At 42.5% G+C, this 27729-nt stretch overlaps 1 protein-coding gene across 5 annotated transcripts in view; it reads left to right on the top strand.

Annotated features, from left to right (window-relative positions):
- Window positions 1–27729, top strand: part of ROCK1 (Rho associated coiled-coil containing protein kinase 1) — a 185185-nt gene that overhangs the window by 51300 nt on the left and 106156 nt on the right. For 4 of the 5 annotated variants that reach the window (XM_037892768.2, XM_037892769.2, XM_037892770.2 and 1 more), the window contains exon 2: window positions 13803–13884. The exons of the other annotated variant lie outside the window; for it this stretch is intronic. In XM_037892768.2, the coding sequence (XP_037748696.1) occupies window positions 13803–13884 (82 nt within the window). The remainder of the gene's footprint in view (window positions 1–13802; window positions 13885–27729) is intronic. 5 annotated transcript variants of the gene reach the window in all.

Below are 27729 nucleotides of genomic sequence, written 5' to 3' on the forward strand. Positions count from 1 at the left end.
ACTCTATTGAATACCTGGCTAGAGCCAATGTGACAAAACTGGCTAACAAGTGTCATCCAACCAGGTTTGGAAATATATTGCAAAAAGAGATGGGGGGGGGAGGGGGCTTAAATCTGCTCTGATCGTGGATTCTCGACATTTTACCTGCTCCTGTTGGATAAATTAGCATGAGCTGAAATCCATGAATTTTGTCTGCTGACATCACAACCTTCTGAAAGGTAATTGAAGGTGAAACCAACAAAATAAAGACTTATTGTATGGATTGTTACTTATTCCTTAAACCCAATTTTTTTTCCTGCTTTGTCTTCTCTTTCCTACAATCACTGTGCTCAAGTGCTCCAAAGCAAATGCCACATGCCTTCTGCCAGGCCACCGTAGACTTAGTACATAGCAGCATTATTTTATCATCTTGGCTTCTATAAAGTGGCCACTGATGGGATGGGGCTGCCATAACTGATTGACTATGCCTGGTCGTCATGGTCCATCTCACTAGTACAGGTATCCTCCCAACTCTGTCTCTTCCTGCCTGTCTGCAAACCCACCACTCCCCCCCTCCATGCATGCTCTCCTTTCACTTGCTGTTATAGGTCTTCCAACTCAACAGTGTACTCACTTTTTCATTATTTCTTCTCCTTCCCATCTGCAGATTGCTGGGTTTCTCATCTTCATACAAGAGAAAACTAGACATTTTGACCTAGGGTCAATATTGTATGTTAGTTTCAGAAGTCATTAATTTTGCGGGGCTGGGTAGACACTTCACTTAAACATGCAATAGCAGTAGGCTCCAGAAAGATTTCACTCTCCTCTTCTCTACGACTGAGTAAATAGGCTGGTTTAATGATAATTTAAGCTTAAAGGTTAGTGTGTGTACAATTGTGCATTAGAGTAATGAGATTAAATTGAGCAATTAACACTCCAACAAATCCATCACTAGGCGGGTTTTTTTAAATATAAAGAAAAGCTTTGAAAAGTAAAACTTCAGAAAACAGAAAAAAGGCTATGATTGAGGGAATTATAACTTGGAAAGTTACAGTTGTAGATTTCAAGACTTACTGTGCCCTCTGTCCAAAAAAGGAAAAGCTGCAAGGACATTTAAACTTGGGAAACAGCCAGTCAGTTTAAGGAATGCAACTGTTGTATGCCGCTAATTCCCACTAAATTTTTTTCTTATTTCTTTGAATGATAGATTAAAAATAGTAAAATAAACAAAAAAACCCAAACAAAATATCACGGTAGTGAGTCTCAGAGCCTGGGTCAACTGACTAGGGCTCACGCTGAAAGGCTAAAATTAGCAGTATAGATTTTGGGCTCGAGCTGGAGCCCAGGCTGTGCAACCTGGTGAGGCAGGAGGTTCTTGGAGCCTGGTGTCCAGCACAAGACCAAATATCTACATTGCTATTTTCAGTCGTGTGGCATGTGCCCAAGTTGGTTGACCTGGGCTCTGAAACTCACTGACACGTGTGTTCTTTGCTGTGTAGGTGTGCCCCAGTCTAGTGGAATAAACTCGATGGTGTCTTCAGAGACCATGGATTTGTGGTTTAGTAGGCTCTCAAAGTGCTCCTTCCAGTGTTGTTTAATAGCTGCATTGTACTTGAGGAGGGTGGAGCCATCCGGAGGATGTAACAGGGTTGGGTCTTTGGAGCTTGTACTATATATAGCTTTTGTTGCTTGAAAGATGTTTCTCATGTCATCCTGGTCTATGAAATCCTGGATCTCAGAGGCCTTCTATTGCCACCACTTGTTTTTAATGTCACATAGCCTCCTTTGGACTTTGGCTTTAAGCAGGTGATAGGCCTCATGTTTTCATTTGTTAGAGGAATCTTTTTGCCGGTTACAAAATGCATTTCTTTTCTGTTAAATTAATGCTTGGATTTCCTTGTTGTCTTCGTCAAACCAGTTTTGATGCCAATGAGTGGAATATCCTATGGTTTCGGCACATGCATTGTGAATGGTGTTTTTAAGTTGATCCCAGTGCTCTTGAAGGTCAATGATGTTGTCAGGCAGGTTACTCAGACAGATGTTGCTGGAATGTCTCGCAACTGGCTTGGTCTTGAAGTGCTTTGACGTTGTACCACTTTCGCTTAGTCTTTGGGTGTTTGTGATGTGGTGAAGCGAGCTGCAGGTACATGACTGATCTTACTAATCGATGGTCTGTCCAACAGTGATTGGTACTGCTCATAGCTCGTGTTATATGGACATTGGTATAGTCTCAGGCTCTGACTATAACCTAGTTAAGGAAGTGCCAGTGTTTGGACTGAGGATGTTTCCAGGTGCTCTTAAATTTGTTACTGTGCCTAAAGATGGTATTTGTGATGAGCAGGTCATGCTCCACACATTTGCTGAGGAGGAGAATACCATTGGGGTTTATATTTCCCACCCCTTCTTTGCCTGTTGTGCCTCTCCAGAGTTGGGAATCCCAGCCGACTCTGGCATTGAAATTTCCCAGGAGGATGAGTTTGTCTGCCTTAGGTGTGGCTGCAAGGACTGCATCAAGAGTTCTATAAAACTGCTCCTTATTGTCTTCCTCATCTTTGAGTGTTGGGGCATATGCGCTGATGACCATGGCATATTGGTTGTTGCTCAGCTTGAGCCGAAGAGTCATGAGACGCTCGTTGATCCCCACGGGAAGCTCCAGAAGCAGACTGGTGATCTTATTTTTGATGGCAAAGCCAGTCCCATGAATGTGTCTCTCTTCAGGTGGCTTTCCTTTCCAAAAGAAGGTGTAGCCATCTCCATCCTCTTTTAATTGGCCCTCATCGGCCCGGCGGGTCTCGCTAAGAGCTGCAAAGTCATTGTAGTCTTGCCAGTTCTCTGCCAATTATGGCAGTTCTTCTTTCTGGGAATTCACTATGCTGAGAGTCCATAAGGGTGTGGAAATTCCAGGTGGCGAAATTCATTGTCTTATCTCTCTTGTTTTGGCCGCTGAGTTGAGTGATCACGCTGGATATGGACATTCCACAATGCTCAGCAATGGACCATCTTGCTGATCCCCCATTTCTGAGGAAGTCCGGGATGCCATCACTCAGACAAAAAATCACAAGGCACCAGGCCCAGATGGCATCCCAGCTGAGGTTTTTAAAGGTGGTGGAACAATGCTCCAGCACAGACTTTGCCAACTCCCTGACAAAATATGGACCTGTGAACAAATTCCACCTGACTTAAGAACGCCAACATTGTTACAATATTCAAGAAAGGGGACAAATCTTTGTGCAGGAACTACAGAGGTATTGTTCTCCTCTCCATCACAGGGAAGATTCTTGCCCAGATCCTACTAAACTGTCTCTTCCCCTTTGCTGAGGAACTCCTCCCTGAGTCAGTGTGGCTTCAGGCCATCCCAAGGCACAACTGACATGATCTTCATGGGACGACAGATTCAGGAGAAGTTCAGAGTGGAACACCAGGAACTCTTCATGGCATTCATTGACCTAACCAAGGTCTTTGACTCTATCAATCGTGATGCCCTATGGAAGGTGCTGTGTAGATTTGGCCGTCCACAGAAATTCATTTCCATCATTAGACTACTCCATGATGGGATGACTGCCACCATTTAGTGCAACGGCTCAGAGACTGAACCATTCGCACCTGTGTCAAGCAGGGCTGTCTCGTTGCTCCAACACTTTTCTCCATTTACCTTGCCATGATCCTGATTCTCATTCACAACCTCTTTCCTGACGGAATCGGGATTGAGTATCGTATGGATGGCCAACTCCTCAATCTTTGATGTCTCCAAACAAAATCCAAGATCATGAGAATTGGCATCACTCACCTTCAGTGTACAGATGACTGTCATTCTTGCACACACAAAGGCTGACCTGCAAAGCACCCTAAATCTTTTTGCAAATGCCTATCACAGCCTGGGTGTCTCTCAACATCAGGAAAACCAAAGTACTCTACTAGCCCTCACCTGCACAAACTACTCTTTGTACTCCAGAAATCACCATCAGCGAAGAACCCCTGGAAAATGTGGACCATTTTCCGTAACTTGGCAGCCACCTTTCCCAAACAGCCAGCATTGACACCAAAATTGAATACAGGATCCACTGTGCCAGCACATCTTTGAAAGACCACTCAAAAGAGTCTTCAATGATAGGGATCTACAAACAGGTACCAAGATCTTAGTTTACAAGGCAGTTGTCATCCCCACCCTTCTCTATGGGTGTGAGACCTGGGTAACCTACAGATGGCATGTCAAGCAGCTGGAGTGGTTCCAGGAGCGTTACCTCAGGAGGATTCTCAGGATCAGCTTGGAAGACTGACACACTACATCAGCATTCTCTCTGCAGCCAACGTCAGCAGTATAGAAGTACAAGTCATGAAATACCAACTCCACTGGGCTGGCCACTGTGTACGTATGCCTGACACTCACCTCCCGAAGCAAGTACTCTTCTCTCAGTTAAGTTAGGGAAGAAGGGCAGCGGAAGCATTTCAAAGACCTACTGAAAGTACATCTTAAAAAGGGAGGCATGAACCCAACAAACTGGGAGGACTTGGCACAGAACAGAACACAGTGGCGCCACACCATACACCAAGCCACAGCTCACTTTGAGGACAACAGATGTGCTCATGAGACAGAGAAGGAACCGAAGAGGAAGGAGAGGGCGCAACAGTCCAGCCAACAACTATGTCTCCAAGATTACACCTGTCACTTGTGTGGAAAAATCTGCAGGGCAAGAACTGGGCTCCTCAGCCACTTAAAAACTCACCAATGAACCCCCTTGGCAGACATCATCCTCACATTGAGGGATAGCCGAAGAGAGACCCAATCTAGTGGGAATCAGGAAAAGGATTAGACGTTTTATATAATGAAAATATCCACGTTTACATTAGATGAGATTAAAACAAATAGAATTTTCATGCTCCAGGGCATAAATCAAATTCGGAGTCAAGAAGGTGTGAATGTAAAATAATGGGGGAGGGAAGAGGTTGTGGTTCTTGGTCTTTAGACAGTTGGAAGAAAATTTTTACCTGCAGGTGGAAAAATGAAGAGAGCTCTTCATTGTAGTGAATGTAACTTATACATTTTGAGTGTTACTTTTTTCCAAGTTGAAAATTTTGCAAAATTTAAAGCAGCAATAGCAGTGATGAGTATACTTTCACATATGAAAATCTATCTGCCTGACTCAAAATCATAAGGGAAAAGTAGTCTGTTAAATCAAGATTAATTCTTGCTTAGCAGACTTTCAAATGCTGCTAAACAACTTTGATAATTAGCTTAGTAGAAAATTCTTATATGTAAGCATGATTGTTTGCCACATCAAAAAATTGGAAAAATCATTATATCAAAATAATGCAAAAGATTCAATTGTATCTGAAAATCCCCCAAGGCCATAATACATATTTTTCAAAAATATTAGGTGTTTTCTGTGTGGAAAAAGATTCTGAAAACTACCCAGAACATTGTATTGATAGAATTCTGAAAAAATTATACGAGTTATTACTTTGATAAAGCCAGTAACGTATTCTTAAATTATGGAGTTTTTAAAGTATTTTGTTAACTCAAAAACACATTTTTTATAAAGAAAAGGAATATGCTGTAAAGCGCTATATGGTAAGAGTTAGGAAGACAGTGCTTCATCGTGCAGTCCTAGGTCTAGAAACTTTTTTTTTTCTAGAATATTTAGTCCAATGACAGAAGAATCTGTAGAATGTGCAAATGGAATTACACAAAATATGAATATAATCTGGATGAATGAAAATGATACCAATCACAATGTTGTTGAGATTGTTTTGCAAAAATAGTCTTATTTGGATGGGGGGAGTAGATGCTCAAGTTAATATAGCTGAACTATATTAGAAATTGGCAGAAGGGGTAGAATAATTAGGGTAAGGTATTTCAGGTAACTAAAGAGAAACACAACTCTCATATCCTCCTGAAAGCTTAATTTTATTTTACAAAACCTAAAGAAATGTGTGATACTAAAACAAGCATTAAGAAATAAACCTAATAGCAGAAGGAAAGAATTTAGAGCAGGGATGGGCAAACTTTTTGTCTGAGGGCCACACCTCGGTATGGAAATTGTATAGCAGACCATGAACGCTCACAAAATTGGGGATGGGGTGAAGGAGGGGGTGTGGGCTCCGGCTGGGGGTGTGGGGCTCTGGGGTTGGGCCAGGAATGAGGAGTTCAGGGTGAGGGAGGGGGCTCCAGGCTGGGGCAGGAGGTTGGGGCAGGGGATGAGTGCTCCGGCTGGGGTGGGGGTGGGGAGGGCAGACTCTGGGGTGGGGCTGGGGATGAGGTGTTTGGAGGGCAGGAGGGGGATCCGGGCTGGGACTGAGTGGTTTGGAGGGTGGGAGGGGGATCCGGGCTGGGGCAGGGGTTGGAGTGCAGGGGGTGAGGGCTTGATTTACAAAAAGAACCAAACAGTGGGAGAAAAGGACTTTGACACTGGACAAATCATGATCAGATTAAATTAGGGATGGATCAGAGCATAAAGGTAGCAGCTGAGGGAATTGCCTATGAGATCGTCAGGCCAATCAACATAGTGGTAGTATAGAGTCGTTACAGTGACTCCAAAATTGAGGCTGTATTTAGCTTCTTCCACCACCACACATGTCACTCTTGGGGAAGCACTTTTGGACCACTCCAAAGTTTCAAAAATGTAAATGGAATATATGATTTCCATTAGACCTGTGACAAACTGTCTTCCCTACTAGTCATGCAAAGCTAGGTTAAAGTTGAAAGGTGGGCTAGGGGCTGTGCGACTACTGGTAATGGTGCATCACTGCTTTCTTTTATGGAAGAGTACATGAGCACTGGATGCCTTTAGAAAAAGGGGTATCTACTTGTTTAATTTAGAGGGAAGTTAGATAGCAAAAATGACTGGAAAGATTAGAAAGAAAGAGGGAAACTATAATGCAGAGAGAGATGTGTACCTTTGTGCAGCCAATCCTGGCCCTGGCTGGGAATAAGGAATGATAGAGCTCATGCCCTACTTCCCATTCACTTTCTTTCAGGTATAACTACTAATATACCATAGCAGTTCCACTCTCCCCAATCTCCATATTCGTTGTTTCAATTGATTCTCTAAAAGGCATTTTTCACTTCTGGTGCAGTGGTCTCAAACTTTTTTACTGGCAACCCCTTTCACATCGCAAGCCTCTGAGTGAGACCCCCCCTAATAATTTAAACACACTTTTTAATATATTTAACACCATTATAAATGCTGTAGGCAAGCATGGTTTTGGGTGGAGGTTGGCAGCTCGTGACCCCTCCCGTGTAATGACCTCACGACCCCCTGAGGAGTCTCGACCCCCAGTTTGAGAACCCCTGTTCTGGTGCTCATATACTTCTTCCCTGTTCACTCCCCTGTTGGTGTAACTGTGTAATTGCCAGAGTTCGAGTATCCTCTCATCATTCCATTCATGCATAGCCTGTAGAGTTTGCAAGCTCTGCCATCTGTGCTAATAGGTTTTAAGCAAGCTTTATGAAAATAGAAAAATGTAACAAATCTACCTCATGTTTTCACATACTAGTACCTCATATATTAAATACTTAGAATCATAGGGTTAGAAGGTCATCTTGTCTAACCCTCTATCAAGATGCAGGATTTGTTGTGTCTAAACCATTCAAGATAGATGGCTATCCAGCCTCCTTTTGAAAACCTCTAGGGAAGGTGCTTCCACAACCTCCCTAGGTAGTCTCTTTCATTGTCCTACTGTTCTTACAGTTAGGAAGTTTTTCCTGAGATTTAATCTATATCTGCCATGCTGTAGTTTGAACCTATTGCCTCTTGTGCTGCCCTCTATGGCAGAGGTGGGCAAACTACGGCCCGCGGGCTTTTTTTGCAACCACATTGCATTGTTGATTTATGTTGAGGTTATGATCCACCACAACTCCCAGATCCTTCTTCACAGTGCTGCTGCAAAGCCAGTTATACCCTAGTCTGTATTTGTGCATTTGGATTTTCTTCCCTCATGTAGCACCTTTCATTTTGTTTATAGCTCAGTTCTCCAGTTTATCGAGATCTCTTTGAATTTTAGCTCTATCCTCAAAAGTGTTGTCAACTTTCCCCAGATTTGTCTCCTCTGCAGATTTGATGACTATGCTCTCTATTGCTACGTTCAGGTCATTTAATAAAGGTATTAAACAACACTGGACCCAGAACAGATCCCTGTGGAACCCCACTTGAGACCTCCCTCCAATCTGACATCATTCCATTAATAGTTACTCTTTCTTTGTCTCAGAGTAGCAGCCGTGTTAAGTCTGTATCTGCAAAAAGAAAAGGAGGACTTGTGGCACCTTAGAGACTAACAAATTTATTTGAGCATAAGCTTTCGTGAGCTACAGCTCACTTTATCAGATGCATTCAGAAGAAAATAGTGCGGAGATTTATATACACAGAGAACATGAAACAAATTTGTTAGTCTCTAAGGTGCCACAAGTCCTCCTTTTCTTTGTTTGTCGTTTTTTAACCAATTACATATCCTCTTAATTGTAGTTCTGCTGAGCCCACATTTCTCCATCTTACTTATCAGGATGTCATGTGGGACAGTGCCAGAAGCCTTGCTGAAGTCCAGGTATATTATGTCCACCACATTCCCCCTATCCACCAAACCAGTTACCCTGTCAAAGAAGGAAATCAAGCTCGTTTGATGTGATTTCTTCTTAATAAATCCATGCTGGCTGCTAGTGATTACCCTTTCATCCTCCAGGTATTCACAATTTAAATCTTTTATATATTGGTCTAGTAGCTTCCCAGGTATCGAGGTCAGGCTGACAGGTCTATAGTTCCCTTGCTCCTCCTTTTTCCCCTTTTAAAAGATTAGTAGACTTTTAATATTTTAATTAATCAGGAGGTAATGAGAGGATTTCACACAGGAATAATTTTTTAAAAAATGAGTTAATACCTATTTATTCTGAATACCCCAACCCTTAGCCTAGGTAGAGGGGGAAATCAGCACAAAAATCCAGCCTTAACTCATTTTTTTCTTTTCTCTGCAGTTCGCCTTTAAAACAATATTACAATTCTTTTAAAAAAGTTTGAAATCCTATATCCTCTTTTCTTTTGAATGAGCTGGGGCAGAGTAGATTCCACTCTCAGGACTTCAGCAATGGGTCGCTGGATACTGAAGGCCTGCTTCTTTTTCCCCAGCAAAGCATGTTTAAATAGGAATCTCTTGGGCTGATGTCAACTTTGTTAAACACTCTTTTTTGCCTGACTTTCAAATTTGTTTTTAAACTGAACTTCAGATTGTTGAATAGCTTGACATGGTTCAGTATCAATTTAGCCATCCTTTATAGTTGATCTTTGATAGAGAGGGTACCTCCAAGTAAAACAGTGATGATCTGAGAAGTGTTTATGGACTACTATGAACCCAGTTGTGTTTTTGGATTAATTCTGTATTTGACTCTGTTCACATATACTGTGTATGACTGATCTGTATTTAAAATCTACTCTCACCTGCCATAGTTGTGGACTTCTTATGGATTGTGTCTCACCCTTATTTTTTAAACTAACCTCAAATATATATATACATTTTGAGATCCTTGTTGCACTAGACATACTGTACATCTTAATATTTAGAAAAGAGAAAGTGAGAGGAAAATTTAGAATCCTGCAAATATTCTAATTTGGCACAGATGATCATATGCAATATTTTAGCATTGTATTTTTTAAAAAAGGGCTAAATTGTGGCTTTTCTGCAAGCCCTGAGCTAGATGAAGCAAGCATGTAGTTGTACTACCCCAGGAGCAGACAAAGAACCTGATTCTAAATCAGAGTCACAATCTGGTTCTTAGTGTCCTCCCCCACCACTCGTGGGAGAAGTATTTTGTTCTGGTATGACTAGAGCAGATTACTTCACCCAGAGTGTTTGGGGGTGGAGGGCAGAGTGACACGAAGGGTCTGCACACTCCTCATTCCTGACCACCCGCTCCCTGTACAACTGTGGTGTGCGGGGGAGAGGGGATAGTAGCAGCTGAGCAGAGGCTGCTCTCCTTCACCTTCTGTTCCCCACAATGTGTGGGTAGCTAGTCCATTGGAGTAATAGTTTATCTTGTGCTCCGTTGCTTAGGCACATTAGCTAGATCACAGTGTGGCCCGGGATTATCCTCTTCTTTTGTTAACACCATCTGGTTTAAATGGATTGTTTTCCTCTTTATTCGATTTTCCAGGCAAAGTCTGGAAAATGTAATTTTCATTAGTTTAGTTAACAGTTTTTTTTGTAAGTTTTCACATTTTCATGCTGTGTACCTTCATTACCATTTCTCTTTGGGGTGTAAATTGTTTCAGACTTCTTGTCTTTCCTCCAAACTATTGATCCATAAAAATAGTTAGTTTACTCTATTATCCAGTTATTGATCATTTATCTTTTTGATCACTACTCCAGGGCCAAAAGGAGTACTGGTCCTGAAAGCCTCTCATTCTTTACAGTAGAAGAGAATCACAGGAGAAGTATAAATATTAACTTTGCTTTAAGTTTTGTGAAAATATTGAGACATTCTACTTAGTTGTTTATTATTTATATTACAGTAATGCCTAGGAGCCCCAAACAATACTGAGACTCCATTGTGTTAGGTCCTGTACAAATGACTAACGTTCAGCAGCAATTTTTAATTTTTTTTAAAAAAGTAATGAATTTAACAAGCGTGATAACATCCATGTTTTAAAGTCAGGTTATTCTGATTACCTCTTATCTTTATTCCCATTACCATCACTAAATTTAATTCTGGTGTGATTTTTTAACACTCATCACTCAAACCTCTGAAGTTAAAGATTGATACTTTGTCGTTCAAAAGTATGGATTCCAAGCTTCTCCATAACTTGCATTCAGATGGCGTTGATTGTAGCTCTGAAATTTTTTGAGATGGAGGACATTAAAATCTAGATTGAAATTGAAAGTGCAGGGAAAGTTTTTTGTTTTTGTCTTTTTTGTTTTTTTTTATCAGAAAGATTTGATTTTGTTTGTGCTGTGTAATGGAATGCTTTTCAAATGGTGTATGTGTACCATAGCATTTCTTTTCCAGCCATGCAAGTTTGTGGGATATTGATCCGTTGGATCAGTAGTGTGGGTTTATTTTAAGGTATTGGTCAAAGACTTAATCTAGAAAGTCTCAGACCTTGCACTAGCACAAGTCACTCTCTAATTTATTTTTGTAATTGCCACTTAAACATTATCTGACTGCAAAAGAAGGTTTTCCAACACAATTTTAACTGAATTTTCTGAGGTTTAGTCATCCAGAACACTTGATGGGCCTTTATGAGCTAGGTGCCATTTGTTCTTGGGAGGTGAAGAGTTTGTTTTATTACCAGAGATGTAGGGCATAACCATGTGAGGTACTGTATGCTTCCTGTGAAGTTTAAGAGCACACTCAGCTCCTAATGGAAAAGCCACACGGTACTTCATAGGACCTGCAAAGTATCTTGTATGCATTTACGCTTGTTCTTGAGTATCTTAAGGTTTGTCTAGAATCTAGACCAGGGGTTGGCAACCTATGGCATGCGTGCCAAAGATGGCACGCGAGCTGATTTTTTAATGGCATGCTGCGGCCTGCTGGGTCCCAGCCGCCGGCCCCGCTCAGCCGGCTGTCGAACCCAGGCCGGCGGCCAGGACTCCGGCAGGCAGCAGTGTGCCATTAAAAATCATGCCCACCCTCGCCCGCTCTCCTTCACCGGGGCAGGGTAAAGAAGCTTTGTCCTGCCAGCTGCTGCTGCAGGGCAGGCAAGCTCCTCCCTCCCCTGCCTCTTCCCCCAGCATGCTGGGTTCCTGGCCCTCCTCCTCCTCGCCCTCCCTGCCACCCATCAGCTGATGGCCCCTGTGAGGGAGGGAGGGGGAGAAGTGGAGTCGCAGGGCGTGCGCTGCTCTGGGAAGGAGGCGGAGAAGAGGTGGGGATGGGGCATTGGGGAAGGGGGGTGGAATCAGGGCATATCCCCTCCAGCCCCCTGCCATGAGCCGTTCTGGGCAGGGGGCAGGGAGCACCCACACCCCCCAGCCCTCTGCCCTGACCCCTTCACCCCCCCACAACCCCAGCCCTGACTCCAGCCCCCCCACACCCCATGCCCTGACTCTTGCACCCCCCACATTCCCACCCCCACCCTGAGCACCAAATGGGAGCTACTGCACGCCCCACACATTCCCACCTGCACCCCTCGGGAGCTGCCCAGGTAAGCACTCCACACCCAAACCTCCTGCCCCAACCCTGAGCCCCCACCCGCATTCTAGCTCCTGGCCAGACCTTATACCCCAACCCCCAGCCTGCTCCTTCACCCCCAGTCCTGTGGTGGGTGCACTCCCACCCTCAGCGCAGTGCAGAGAGAGAGGAAGAGAATGGGCTAGAACCAGGGAGAAGGTAGGTACCTACTCTAAGTGGGCAGGGCTGCAATCGCAGACCGGCAGCGGGCTGAGCGGGGCCGGCAGCAGGGACCCTGGCTGGCAGGAGCCGGCGGACGGAACCCCAGACCGGCTGCGGGCTGAGCCGCTCAGCCTGCTGTCGGTCTGGGGTTCTGGCTGCCAGCCCCTTGCCAGCCGGGTCCCGGCCGCAGGCCCCGCTCAGTCTGCTGCCTGCCTAGATGAATGGAACCCCAGGCTGGCAGCGGGCTGAGTGGGCTGGCAGCGTAAGATCAGCGTTTTAATTTAATTTTAAATGAAGCTTCTTAAACATTTTGAACACCTTGTTTACTTTACATGCGACAATAGTTTAGTTATATAATATATAGACTTAGAGCGAGACCTTCTAAGAAACGTTAAAATGTATTACTGGCACGCGAAACCTTAAATTAAAGTGAATAAATGAAAACTCAGCACACCACTTCTGAAAGGTTGCCAACCCCTGATCTAGACTCTAGATGAAGAGTCAGTGAGCGGCAAGTTAGGGTGTAAATATACAGTGCACTAGTGTGCAGAGCATTGACTTTTCATGAGGACCTTGTTACTGTGCACTGAAAGTTCCCTAATGTGCTTTGATCTATTCCACTTCGAAATTGAAATAGTTTCCTATGCACTAGGGAACTTTTAGTGTGCAATAATAAGGCCCATATGGACAGTTAGTGCGTGGCACACTTGTGTGCTGTACATTTACACCCCAGCGTGTCACTCACTGTTTATCAAGACAAACCCTAATAGTTTGCAGTTTTGTAGTAGCTAGAGAACCCATGGTGGGCTGTTTCTGATCCTGTGCTCGGCTTTGTTGCAGCAAAACACTTGTACATAAAGTAACTCACATGTTTACGAGTAGTCCCATTAAGTTCCATGAGACTATACACGTGCATGAAGTGACATATGTGTTTGCTGGATGAAGTCACTGCTGTGTAAATTTGAAAAATAATCTTAATTAAAATAAAAAATAAAAAGAACCTAATGCTGGAACTCAACTTGAAGCTTGGCCTTAAATTAACATCATGCTCTTCTCTCTCTCACAAGTACCCTCTAACTCTTACAGGGCCTCTACTTCTTGCTATCTGATGTACTTTTTACTCTTTGGCAGCAGTGCGCTTTAATTATATTTTCTCCACTTTCTAGAATGAAACACAGTAATAAAGTACAAGAAGAATACTTGAGAAATGGCATGCTTTTTTCTTTTAAAACATATGAGTTAATTATGTTTGTCCATCCTTTTCTGTTTTTTCTTTTATGGGATGCATGGAGGCTGTTGTAGACAGGCTTTCTGGTGAAAGAAGTGGAATAAAAGCTGAATCACAGTGTATTGCCTTTAAATATATTTAAATTTGCTAATTGCATAATAATCTTCATTCCATTAATGTGGGAATTTGGCAAAGGTAATTGTTTGTCTTGTCTCTTTGATTAACCTAATTAATTGTGCTTCAAAAGGATATATAATTTTGTTTGTGCTTTTCTTTGTTCAGGATGGATTAGATGCTTTGGTGTATGATTTGGATTTTCCTGCCTTAAGAAAAAACAAAAATATAGACAACTTTTTAAACAGATGTAAGTATTCAATATTTTTATTATAATATTAAATAACAAGTTATAACTAAATATAAATAGTTATTAATAACTAGGATCTAGATTTTCAAAAGTTACAAGTGATTTTTGGTGCTTCAGTTTTTGGGGGCCAATCTTGAAATTTTAAAGGAGCCTGACTTTCAGAAAAGACTGAATACCCAGCCCTGAAAATCAAGCCCTTTCAAGGTGTTTCAAGTTGGGCACTCAAACTCATTAGTCACATTCGAAAATGTAGGCCTACATCTTACCTTTTTCTGTATTCTTCTTTGTCCTGAACATTCACTTTCCCCATCAAAACCTGTGCCAGGGCAATCCTTCTGGAAGAAGTCGGGAGCCGTGCTTGCCACTTTGCAGCTATTTAAACAATCCCTTTGCTTCCCCTTCTTCCCACACCCAGCATACTAGATTGCCAGAAGTGAGGGACTGTACTCTGGTCTAGCACTTAGAATTTTAAGTAATGATAACATTATGTATTTACTAAGATTTGTACAGTGCTCTGAAGTTGTACTGAGTTAAGAAAAGATCACTTGTGTGATAAAGCCATTTATTCAAAATCAAATTTACAGTCATCACATTCTTAATATTTTGTATTATTCCTAAAATAGTAAATCATAAACAGTTATCACAACACATTACTAAAACCATCACAGAGACAATATAATTTCAGTAAACCACAAGGAGTGTAGATTAGTAGGCTATTGATACATGATATATTTAGGAGGAGGTGGTGGTGGTGGTAGTATAAGGTCTCTTGCCTTAAACTACATGAGAAGCCTAAAACCTGTAGTTGATGCATTTCTTCTTTTTTTTGTGTGTGCTTAGTGCTAGCTGTGCAGAATTCTGCTCTTTTTTGCTGATTTAAATTATTTTTGGTGCATAAGAAGGAAGCAAATGAAATTTAGCTGTGTGGTTTAAGCTTCATTAAAAACTCCAGTCTTTGTCTAGTGCAAAAGAACAAAATGAAGAAGGAAGTATTGTTTTAGTCCTGTAAGGGAGCAGTGAAAAACTCATATATATAAAATTATGTATTCTCTTTTGCAGCTGAAGGCCACCACTGTGTACTACTGCATTGTGGTTATGGTTAATATTGGCATCTGCTACATTTTGAAAAGAACTTCAGAATTCTAAACTCTTAACTCATCTTGACCCTTTAAATGGAATGGCTTTTAAAGTAACCATAAGATTTTTCATTATTATGAATGCAGCTGTTTTTTCACAGGAGTCATGGTTCTTCTTCAAGTGCTTGCTCATGTCTGTTCCATTCTAGGTGTTTGTGTGCCCACGTGCACAGTTGTTGGAGACTTTTGCCTTAGCGGTATCCATAGGTTTGGCTGTGGTGCCCCCTTGAGTGCTGCGTTCATGTGTCTGTATATTAAGCGCCACCGACCCTACGTCCTCTCAGTTCCTTCTTACCGCCCGTGGCGGTTGGTTGGAGTGCCTTGTCTTGCCTTTAGCAAGAGCATTAGCGGGTCTTCATAGTCCTTTGTTCTACCTATTCTGTACATAGTAGTTAGTTAGTCTTTGCAATGTTAAGTTAGGGTATGTAGAGTCCTGGCTGGGACTTCGCCCCCCAGGGGGGCATCCCCTGCTCACCCGGCTTCAAGCCATGTGCGTCATGCAGCAGGCCGATGCCTATCAGTGACTCCCACGACAGCTATCTGAAGTGTTTGGGGGAAGCCCATAGAAAGGACAAGTGTCGAATTTGTAAGAACTTTTCCCCATCCACAAAAGAAGCAGGATATCCGCTTGAGGGCCCTCTTCCTGGAGGCTGTGCTCTGCCCCATGTCAGAGCCCTCCGCCGTAGAACCTACATTGAGTACTTCGGCTTCTGTGCGAGGTGCTTCGCCCGGCACTGTTCCCCCTTGCCAGTGCCGAAAAAGCACCAGAAGAAGAGGAGCCCCTTGGCACCGAAGGACAAGGGGGCTGTGGGCAAATGACCTTTAGGCCATACGCCCACCGTGAGGCTTGACCGGGGTAGCGCTGAGATTGGACCCCATAGCCTGGCCAGGGATCCATCCGTGAACCTGGGAAGCGACAAAGGTCCCCAGCCTCTCCCATGGTTGTCAGGACCTGAAGCGGTACCAGTGGCCAAAGAGGAAAGCCGACCGGCTCTGCAGGCGCCACACCAGGTGACTGTCCCAGCTATGACCCCAGCACCGAAGGGGAAGCCTATGGGAGTGCAGCCTCATAGGAGGGTGGAGCACCCCCAATCACCGGACCGGAGGTGCACATCTCCGTTTCTGTGACCTCGGACCCCAGCACCATATCCTAGCTCTCCAGCTAGACATCCCAGGTCCCTGACGTGCTCCCTGCCTACTAGGCACGGGACACCGGAGCTGCGACGCTGTTCCCCGTACTGCAGGTACCAGAAAAGTTCTGGCCATAGGTCACGTAGGCCCCAGTCACTCTCCCCCAGGTGGTCTCCTAGATGTCAGTCACTGTCCTGGATTGGCTGCTCGGAATCACGGTGCCAGTCCCGGTCTCCCCGGTACTGCTCCTTTGGCAGACATCGCTACTTGTCTTCGCCTCCCTGGTTACCGTCCAAGGTCAGCAGGCAAACTCTGGTTGCCACCGTGGTTGCCAGAGGGACAGTGGTCCGGGTCAGAACAAGAATTTAGCACGTCACCCCGACAAGGGAATTCTCCTCGTACGCGGGAGATCGTTGCAGCACCAACCACAGTGTTGTCGCAGCAGGGACAGTGGCCTACCTAGTGGCAGTACTGGAACCCATGATGGGGTGCCAGTGATGCCGGTCACATATTCTCAGTCCTCCCTGGCTTCCTTGGATAAGACAGTCCTGGCACCACTGGCACTGCAGCCAGAGTAAGATACTGAGCCAGACGCAACACCAGAGCACCAAAAGAGCCTTTCCCGGACAAGAAGAGGGAATGCTCTCCTCCGCAAGTGGAACAGTCCTTGTCATTGAGCCCTGACGAGGCCAGTCCCCTGGATGACTTTAAGGAGCACCAAGCCCTCCTTCAACGGATGTCTGAGAACTTAAACCTCCATGCTGAAGAGGCCGACAGCGTCATTTTGGCCCCCGGCTCGGGTCACATTGCCGGTACACCCGGGGGTCCTTAAAATTGCCAAGTCATTGTGGCAAACCCCCTCCTCTATTCTTCCGACATCTAAGAAAGCAGAACAGAAATACTATGTCCCTGCGAAGGGATTTGAATATCTCTATATGCATCCCCCTGCAGCACCACTGGTTGTGTCCACAGTGAATGAAAGGGACAGAGGGTCAAGTTAGCAGCACACCAAAGAACCAGTTGGCCAAAAGACTTGATTTGTTTGGCAGAAAAGTTTATTTGATGGCTAGCCTGCAATTCAGGGTTTCTAATCACCAGGTCTGCTGGGACGTTATAATTTCAATCTGTGGGACTCCTTGAATAAATTCAAAGAGACAGTCTCACAAGATCGAACCCAGGAATTTCCCACGCTGGTGGATGAAGGCACGTTGGTCGCCAGAGGGTCCTCCAAATAGCCTGAGTCGCCACTGACTTGGCCAGGGTGGTCATATCTGTGGTGGCCATGAGGCACAGCTCTTGGCTGCAGTCCTCTGGGTTGTCCCAAGAGATGCAGGCCATGATCCAAGACCTCCCTTTTGATGGCAGCAGGCTCTTCTCTGAGCTTATGGACTTTCGGCTACACTGCCTTAAAGACTCCCGAGCCGCCCTCTGCTCCCTGGGCCTTCATCCCCCGCAACAGTCCAGGAAGCTTTTCTGTCCTTCGCCGCCGCCTCCCCCTTCAGCAGTCTAGGTCCTGGGGAACTCCCAGAGTGGGCTCCTGCAGGAGGAAGGATAAAAACATGGGGCATAAGCAGTGATACCTATCCTCTTCCCACCTGGCTGCACAACCTGACCCTCCCCAAATCCAGGGAGGCCAAAAGCAGTTTTTTTGAGGGTGCGCCTGAGGATGGGGCCCCCACCAGTCTGACGGGACCATCCATCCTTCCCCTTCCTCAACCACCTCACCCCTTTCCAGTTGGCATGGCCCTGTATCGCTTTGGACCATTGGGTGCTTGATACAGTTTCGTTGGGCTATACCCTACAGTTTACCGCCAACCACCCCTTCCACCCCCCTTCCCTGTCCCTCTTCAGGGACCCTTCTCATGAGCAGCTCCGTGTTCAGGAGGTCATCAACCTCCTGCTCCTGGGGGCAGTGGAGGAGGTCCCTTGGGGCATGGAAAGAAGAGGATTCTACTCCCATTACTTCCTATTTCCAAAAGCAAAAGGGGGCATCAGAACTATTCTGGACCTGGGTCACCTCAACAAGTCTCTCAAAAAGTTGAAGTTTCACATGGTCTCCCTGGTCTTCATCATCCCCTCCCTGGACCCGGGAGACTGGTTTGACGCCCTCGATTTAAAGGATGCTTACTTCCATATCTCCGTCTTCCCTTGTGGTTAGGGGGGAAGCGGTAGATGTGGTATAGCTTGACTTGAGTCAAGCTTTTGATACTGTTTTGCTTGACCTTCTCATAAACAAACTAGGGAAATGCAACCTAAAGGGAGCCACTATAAGGTGGATGCAAAACTGATTGGAAAACCGTTCCCAGAGAGTAGTTTTCAGTGGTTCAGAATCATGCTGGAAGGGCATAATGAGTGGGGTCCCACATGGATCGGTTCTGGTTCTGTTCAATATCTTAATCAGTGATTTAGATAATGTCATAGAGAGTACACTTTTAAAGTTTGTGGACGATACCAAGCTGGGAGCGGGTTGCAAGGATTAAAATTCAAAATGATCTGGACAAACTGGAGAAATGGTCTGAAATAAATGGATTGAAATTCAATAAGGACATATGCAAAGTACTCCATTTAGGAAGGAGCAATCAGTTGCACACATACAAAATGGGAAATGATTGCCTAGAAAGGAGTACTACGGAAAGGGATATGGGGGTCATAGTGGATCACAAGCTGAATGAGTCAACAGTGTAACTCTATTGCAAAAAAAAAAAAAAAGCGAACATCATTCTGGCATGTATTAGCAGTAGTGTTGTAAGCAAGACACTAGAAGTAATTCTTCTGCTCTACTCTGCACTGATTAGGCCTCAACTGGAGTATTGTGTCCAGTTCTGGGTACCACATTCAGGAAAGATGTGGACAGATTGGAGAAAGTCTAGAGAAGAGCAACAAAAATGATTTAAAAGTCTTAAAAAATCTTTCAAAAATTGGGTTTGTTTAGTCTGGAAAAGAGAAGACTGAGAGGGGACATAACCGTTTTTAAGTACATAAAAGTTCATTACAAGGTGGAGGGAGAAGAATTGTTCTCCTTAACCTCTGAGGATAGGACAAGAAGCAATGGGCTTAAATTGCAGCAATGGAGGTTTAGGTTGGACATTAGGAAAAATTTCCTAACTGTCAGGGTGGTTAAGAACTAGAATAAATTGCCTAGGGAGGTTGTGGAATCTCCATCATTAGAGATTTTTAAGAGCTGGTTAGACAAACACCTGTCAGGAATGGTCTGGATAATACTTAGTCTTGCCATGAGTGCAGGAGACTGAACTAGATGACCTCTTGAGGTCCCTTCCAGTCCTATTATTCTTTGATGGCCAGATTCCTCAAGGGTCTTGAGTGCCTCTACCCGCATGTCAAGGACCCTGTTCCTCTGTGGGAATTGAACCTGGTGCTGTCGTGGCTCATGGGTCTTCCTTTTGATCCTCTGGCTTCCTGTTCTCTCCTTCTCCTGTCCTCAAAAGTTGTGTTCCTGGTTACAGTGACTTCAGCCCGCCGAGTCTCAAAAATTCGGGTACTCACCTTGGAACTGCCTTATATGGCCTTCTACAAGGACATGGTCCAGCTGATACTGCACCCGGCTTTCCTGCCAAAGGTGGTCTCTCAGTTTCATTCAAGCCAGGACATTTACTTACTTGTCTTTTTTCCAAAGCACATAAGTCAGAGGAGGAGCGTGGACTGCATGTCTTGGATGTTAGGAGGGCACTAGCCTTCTACATTGGTACAGGACCAAGCCCCTCGGTAAGTCTACACAGTTGTTCATCTCGGTGGCTGACAGGATGAAAGGGCACCCTGTATCCGCCCAAAGAATTTCTTCTTGGATCACCGTCTGGATTCGCTTCTGCCATGATCAAGCAAAGGTCTGCCCCTGGTGATTGTCACTCCCCACTTGATCAGGGCGAAGGCTCCTTCGGCAGCTTTTCTGCAGGGTAGCCACCTGGTCGTCTGTCCATATGTTTATGTCCCACTACGTGCCTACCCAGCAGGCCCGGGTCAATGCTGGCTTTGGCAGGGCAGTACTGCAAGCCACGAAACTGAACTCTGAGTCCACCTCTGCAGATACCACTTGTGAGTCACTTAGAATGGAATCGACATGAGTAGGCACTCGAATAAGAAAAAATGGTTACCTTTTGCAGCTGTTATTCTTCTAGATGTGTTGCTCATGTCCATTCTATTACCTACCCTTTTACCCCTCTGTCGGAGTTGCTGGCAAGAAGGAACTGAGAGGGCATAGGATCTGCGTAGTCTAATATACCGATGCATGAGTGCGGCACTCAAGGGAGTGCCACCCCCATCCCTACGTTTACCGCTAAGGCAAAAGTCTCCGACAACTGTGCATGTGGGCATGCATACACCTAGAATGGAATGAACAAGAGCAACACATCTCGAAGAACAACAGTTACAAAAGGTAACCTTTTTCTATAATTTTGATACTTCAGAAAATCTTTAACAAATCTTTCACTTTATGTTTGCTGGCTGTGATAGTGGACAGTTGAATCAGTTTTATTGAGAAATTTGCGAGCTGGCAAATTAAATCTTGGGCTGTGTAATAGTTTGAGGGATCAGGAATCAATAAATGAGGACTAATGGTCTGTTACATGGCAAAGCAGATAAAAATCAATGATTTTAAAAATAAATAATCCTGTTGAAATTTGAAATTATGACAACCTGTGTTAAGGCCTAAAATTTACTATAATCTATTGAAATAATTTAAATTAAATAAATAAGCAGTACGTTCGCTGCCAAAGTTTTAAAAGCAAGTCAAACTATTAGAATGCATCCGATGAAGTGAGCTGTAGCTCACGAAAGCTTATGCTCAAATAAATTGGTTAGTCTCTAAGGTGTCACAAGTACTCCTTTTCTTTTTGCGAATACAGACTAACATGGCTGCTACTCTGAAACCTGTATTAGATTGTTGGAAGTCAGTGGCTAAGCACCTAGAACCAGAGTTTGCTGAAGTACTTTTGACATCAGTAGCCTTTTTTGCGGGAAGACAGAGGATATTTTCTTCTTTTCAGTTTATTCAGCTGGTTCAGTTCAATGACTAGTTCATTCAAAGTTAAGAAACAGATATGGAGTTGAAAACAAGCATTGCTGTATTTTTCTCTTCCAATCTGCAAATGAAAACTGATATGAGAGGATGAGATCGATTAGTTCTAAAATGTTGAAGGACATGGTGATTAGAAAAACGCTGTTTAAATCACTAGCGATAAATAATACTACTTTTATTGAATAAATCAATTAGTTTTAAATGCAAAACTTGTTTTAATAAACTGTGTCTTACGTGTCCAGCTCATTTGATTAACATTAAAAAAAAATCAAAACATTTAAATATTGGTATTGTGCATTTTAATAGAATTCCAATTTCTAGTCAAATAGAGCTTGACACAAATCATGAGTAAAAATTAACCATCCTCTAGTGAATAAGAAATGTTTCATTTACCATTTTCTGTCATCATAAAACAGTAAAAATTATGAATGTATGTTAAGCTATATAATTGCTTAAATCAATGTGTGTAGGTATAGTGTATCCTGGTTTAGCAAAAAGTTCCAAATTCAGTTACAAATTTGACACGTTTTAATGGTTGCCAACCATGGAGAATCAGCATTTTGGAAAATAACTAAAAAGTACAAATGCAAAACAAGATTAAAATGAATTATTTAAATCATGGTTTCCAGTTCGCTTGATTTTAAATCATGATTTTAAATTGCTCTGATTTTAAATCAGTCCACCATGTCACTTGATGACAGAGGGGTTGCAGATACTGGTCTGGGTGTTACTGTGGACTGAACTGACAGTTGTTATGATAGTGTTTTGTAATGTATTTAATTTTTAACACTGTTAAATAATATGTTATATAGCTTTTAATTGAATTTATTGATTAAAATAATGCAATTTATGACTTAATATTTTTACTGTAAATTTGAGTTTGTGCTTTTTTCCCATGACTTTTCAAATAATCTTACTGTTACAAACTACCAGCCCTAAATATAGTGTATAATGAAAGCTGAAATAGGTAGGGCCTACTAGATTTAGTTAAGGGCTTTTTTGCTGTGGGCTGATTGCTCAGATGCGTAAGAACAAGTGTTTTGTTTAACTTTTCATAGTTGAAGTTATACCTGAGCTAGCATAACCTTGTTATCGTGAACATATTGTGTACTCAGTTGTTTTCAGAGAAGGTGTGGTGAAACTTTATTGGAGAAAGGAGAAGCTGGAACTGGGCAAATAGAATACTCATCGCAGCAATTACAATTAATGTAATTTTGATTACTAAAAAAAACTATTAGGCTCAGAAAAACTCCCATTTTTGCGTTAGAGGTAAGAAAATGAAACTCACACGGTTGCACTTTCATTAAAACCTATTTCTCTAAGTAAAAATTACATATCACATGTAAGCATAAAAATACAGCCTGAAATAGTATCTAGGTGGAGATATATACAACAAAAAGCAAAGGAATATAGGATTTTATTAGGTAAGATGACAGTGTTCTGTGTGCATAAATACCAAAACACAGTGGGGTGAGTCTGAGTGAGTGGTTGCCATAACGAGACACAGTCAAGTCTTATTTGGTCCATATTGTTGGGGTTTTGTTGTTTGTGTGTTTTTTTTTTAAAGCTTTTACATAACCTAAGACATGCTGAAACGAATCTGATTTTTTTATTTTTTTTAGTTCCAGTGGAAAACAGTTTAAAAATAAAACAAGAAATGCTCCTTTGCAGTGTTTGCAATCTAAAGGTTGTAGCATTGTTCTAAAACCCTAAAGTGAAGTTGACTATAAACAGAAGTGAACTTGCTACTTTGCTTTTACAGTCCAAGTTGAAAGAAGTGCAAAAAATAAATTTTAAAAATAATCAATTATAATAACTTAGTGTTTTTTAACTACACTTTCTTGCTTTTATCATTTGTTAAAATTTCAACTCCAATTCTTCTGTATTTTGAACAAACAGGAAATAATATACCATAAGATAAAATGAGGAAAGATCACAGCATGAAAATGTATTTGCCAAATGAGATTCAAATTAGCAATTAGATGAGGGCAACCCAGCCCATAGGTTGGGCATTCCACTCCCTACTCTGTTTGGTATGCTCCAGCCAAACTGGGAAGTGGAGCCAGTCAATAAAGTACTTATCATTAACTTCTTCTGTCTGATACACATGTATCTAACAGATCCTGGAGCACCCAGACACTGAAGAACAAGCCCCACAAAAGTGAGAGGGGTGATTGTGGGTGGGGAGAGAAAGGGACATGCCATTGGAGGAGGGGAAAAGTGGTGTTAATTCCTCTTCACAGAGCTACTTCCCCTCAGTTTCTGTTAGGTCTATATGATTATCCAAGTTTACTGCACACTTAGAAGCCAAAGCTGGTATCAAAAATGTAGCTCCAAACAGTGCTTAGAGTAGTATCTGTCCAGCATACACTTCTAGTGGTTTTGGTGACACAAGCAAACCGTCCTGGGATCCCTCCAGTGTTCGTCTTCTTTATTTTTGACCTTGGCTAGTGGTGGGTGATAAATTTTTCATATACTCCTGCATCAATTTTTGTTTTTAATTTGTGTCTCTTCATATTGTTTTGTTAAGGCTAGCATGCATTAAGATATTTCCATTTTTTCCACCAACAAGATCCACAGATACGTTAGTCAACGGGCTTTCAGCCTGTGTATAGCTACATAGTCAGACCCAGACCTGTCAGCCACTGATAGGCAGAATGTTTCTGCAGTAGAGAGGAACAGGACTTTTAAATCCCCCTGTACGGCGTAGTACCAAGAACATAGATACAGCAGCAAGTTTGGTTTTTGTTGTTGTTGTTTGTTTTAATATAAATGTTTTTGCTGTGCTGCAAGAAATCTTGTAAAGCTTGAAGCTATGGAAACACAATGAAAAACTGGTGGGCTCTTCAGTATCTGATTATGCCCTCTATCTCCCATGCTTACACTCACCCTGATTGCAGCATGGAGAATGCCTAGAATAAGGGGGAAACATGGATATGTGCAATCTGCTCCACACAGGAAAAGAAAAATACCCCTAAAAAGGCTGTAGTGCTCAGAAAAGCTAAATCCAGTTGTTGGCACAGGAATCTTTCATCTGTATCTGTTTAAATCTTCTGATGCATATTCTTTCGGTCTAAGGGCCAAGAGAAGGAAGCATAAATCCAGATGGTGCAGGTACAGGAGCTCCTTATTGCCCCCTTGGGAGGAGGGACAACTTTTAGAGTCACAACAGGAACCACAGGAGGAGAAAAGCAGGAAAAACTCTTCCAGTTAGAATTCTTTAAGTACATGCTTAACAGGGCAGTTTACATCCAACTTTTGAGGAAACGTCTAAGACAAACGAGGAGGAGCCAGTTCAGAAGAGCAGTAATACTACCGAGAGGTATTATCATTCAGGATTCAGAATTGAACCATACGTTGTTCTCAACCCAGCCTCCATAGTTGTGGTCAGAAAGAAATGGGAGTTCCTAGGAAAACCTGAGACTAAGCAAGATGACTAAGAAATGTGTGCAAGTTTAAATAAGATTTAATTTCCCTTCCTAATGTTGATGTGGCACTGGCATCCCTAGTTAAGGGTAATGCAGTACCTACAGATGGAGAGTTAAGTCTTAAAAACCCCACAGATAGGAGGATGGATACAGCACTCAGAAGAAGCTCTGAGTTCTCGCATAACTGAGAACTTTAATTGCATCCAAATGCTTTGCCTGAACAGTATTGGCACGGATAGATCTGTCTGAATCTATCATCGCAAATAAAGGAAGTGCCACGGTTTGTCTCTCTCTCCTGGAAAGATCTCCCTGGCATCAGGCTGTATTTATGAAAACTCTCTGGATGCCCACTAGTATTCAGCAAGAGTAATGGGCTACAATGTGGTTACCCATTGACATGTGTGATTCCGCAGTTGGAAGACATGTCCAAGCTAAGGTGACTTTAGCATTATCAGAATTAAAAGGAAAATGAGTTGTAGAAGTGAGGGGTAAAGTGGTGACAGATTCCTCAGTCAAAGAAAAGTCGACCCTGTCTCCTACAAAGCTCCACAGGAGGGAATATAAATCCTATTCCAAACCCAAGCAATCCTTTTCAGGCTTCCAGACCAGCAGGTTTGGCAGACAAAATAATTTCTGTTATTCCTGGAGAAAGTGGTTAGATCCAGAGATGGCATGTCCAGGTTTGACCCATCCACCTTCTAGTGGTGCTTCAGGTCCTCCTGAACAACTCATGTCTCACTAAAAAGAAAAGGAGTACTTGTGGCACCTTAGAGACTAACCAGTTTATTTGAGCATAAGCTTTCGTGAACTACAGCTCACTTCATCAGATCCATACTGTGGAAAGTACACAAGATCTTTTTATACACACAAAGCATAAAAAAATGGGTGTTTACCACTACAAAAGGTTTTCTCTCTCCCCACCCCACTGTCCTGCTGGTAATAGCTTATCTAAAGTGATCACTCTCCTTACAATGTGTATGATAATCAAGTTGGGCCATTTCCAGCACAAATCCAGGGTTTAACAAGAACGTCTTGGGCGGGGGGGTAGGAAAAAACAAGGGGAAATAGGTTACCTTGCATAATGACTTAGCCACTCCCAGTCTCTATTCAAGCCTAAGTTAATTGTATCCAATTTGCAAATGAATTCCAATTCAACAGTCTCTCGCTGGAGTCTGGTTTTGAAGTTTTTTTGTTGTAATATCGCAACTTTCATGTCTGTAATCGCGTGACCAGAGAGATTGAAGTGTTCTCTGACTGGTTTATGAATGTTATAATTCTTGACATCTGATTTGTGTCCATTTATTCTTTTACGTAGAGACTGTCCAATTTGACCAATGTACATGGCAGAGGGGCATTGCTGGCACATGATGGCATATATCACATTGGTGGATGTGCAGGTGAACGAGCCTCTGATAGTGTGGCCGATGTTATTAGGCCCTGTGATAGTGTCCCCTGAATAGATATGTGGGCACAGTTGGCAATGGCAACAATTACCAGCAGGAGAGTGAGGTGGGGGGAGAGAATACCTTTTGTAGTGGTAAACACCCATTTTTTCATGCTTTGTGTGTATAAAAAGATCTTGTGTACTTTCCACAGTATGCATCCTATGAAGTGAGCTGTAACTCACGAAAGCTTATGCTCAAATAAATTGGTTAGTCTCTAAGGTGCCACAAGTACTCCTTTTCTTTTTGTGAATACAGACTAACATGGCTGCTACTCTGAAACCTGTCATGTCTCACTGCCACATCAAAATGGGATAGACCATTGCAATGGTGATCATCTTCTTCAGTTTGTAGATTGTTGGCCTTGAACTGCTTCCAGCAAGTGGTTTCTGAAAATTGTCCAGAGAGGATCTACAAATTCATGTTTTGTTCCTTCAAAAGGGTTCACACACTTAGTCTACAGTAGGAATTCAGAGTTTATCGTTCAGTGCATATAAGCTCATTAACAAATTTGAGACAACAAGGGAGAGATCCATGCCTATGGAAGCTGTCTCAGCTGGCAGGCTTTCAGGTGTAGCTGGCCAAGCTCTCTCCTGTCAATGACAGACAGCCTTTGTAGCTGCATGCAGGCTAAGAGCCCACTGATTAATTGGTCTGTGGACTTTGTAAATCAAAAAGAGGAAATTTTCCGTAAGATACATTTTCCTATTACAAGCAGCAGATTCTGTATGACTTATGATGTTACTGTAACATGATATTGTCTAAAGGAGTTGTTTAAGAATTTAATGTGTGCATATAATGGCTGTCTTTCAGACATTTAAGTTGCAATTTGCCAATGCCCACAAAGCCCACCTAGTCATTTTATAATATTTGGACCTAAATTGCTGGTAACAATGCATTTTCATTTACTCTGTTGAGATACCAAGTGGTACTTCAATACACTATAGAATAAATTATTACAACATTTTTGCCTTTCAAAATAAGTCCGTGGTCTTTTTTTTTTTTTTTTTAAAAACTAGTCAACAGTCACAACCCACCCCAAACTTTATTTTGTTTCACATCTTCTTTAAAAACAAAATAAATATCTATTATAGTAACTTAAAGAAAAAAAGCATTTGATGTTATTCAAATGCCAGTTTTAGCCTGATGTTAATTAAAGTGACTAAAATATGAACCTTGTGAAAAACAATAGCTGAGTGTATAGTATTAAACAGCTGTTTGATGACAGAATAAAAGTTTCACATTTTTAAAAACTTTTCTGTCCTTTGATCCTTCAGAAATGAGTGACATTTACCTGGTCACAGGCCAGGTTTATGTCTGAAACCATTTGAGGCAAACTTTCACGTCATGTCTTGCTTTTATCTGCATTAGTGTGAAGACTTTTCCTACAGTGTTAGTCTTCTTGTAATGGGATTGTTAGGCAACCAATTATTGACAAACAGAAAAAATTTGCCATGGTGATTGTTACATTTCAACCCTGTCCGGTCCTACTGATCCTCTAGCTTTAGACCAAGTCAACCTCGCTTGAATAGTCAAAGAAGTTAAATTAGATCTTATGCAGTTTACTAAAGATTCTAACCATTACAGAATCTGAATCACACTTGTAACTCTTTATTTCTGTAGCATAGTTTATTAAAATCTGTGTGTTATATATAGTGCTCTGTAAACCATGGGTT

This window comes from Chelonia mydas, chromosome 2, assembly GCF_015237465.2.
Source record: "Chelonia mydas isolate rCheMyd1 chromosome 2, rCheMyd1.pri.v2, whole genome shotgun sequence".
NCBI lineage: Eukaryota > Metazoa > Chordata > Testudines > Cheloniidae > Chelonia > Chelonia mydas.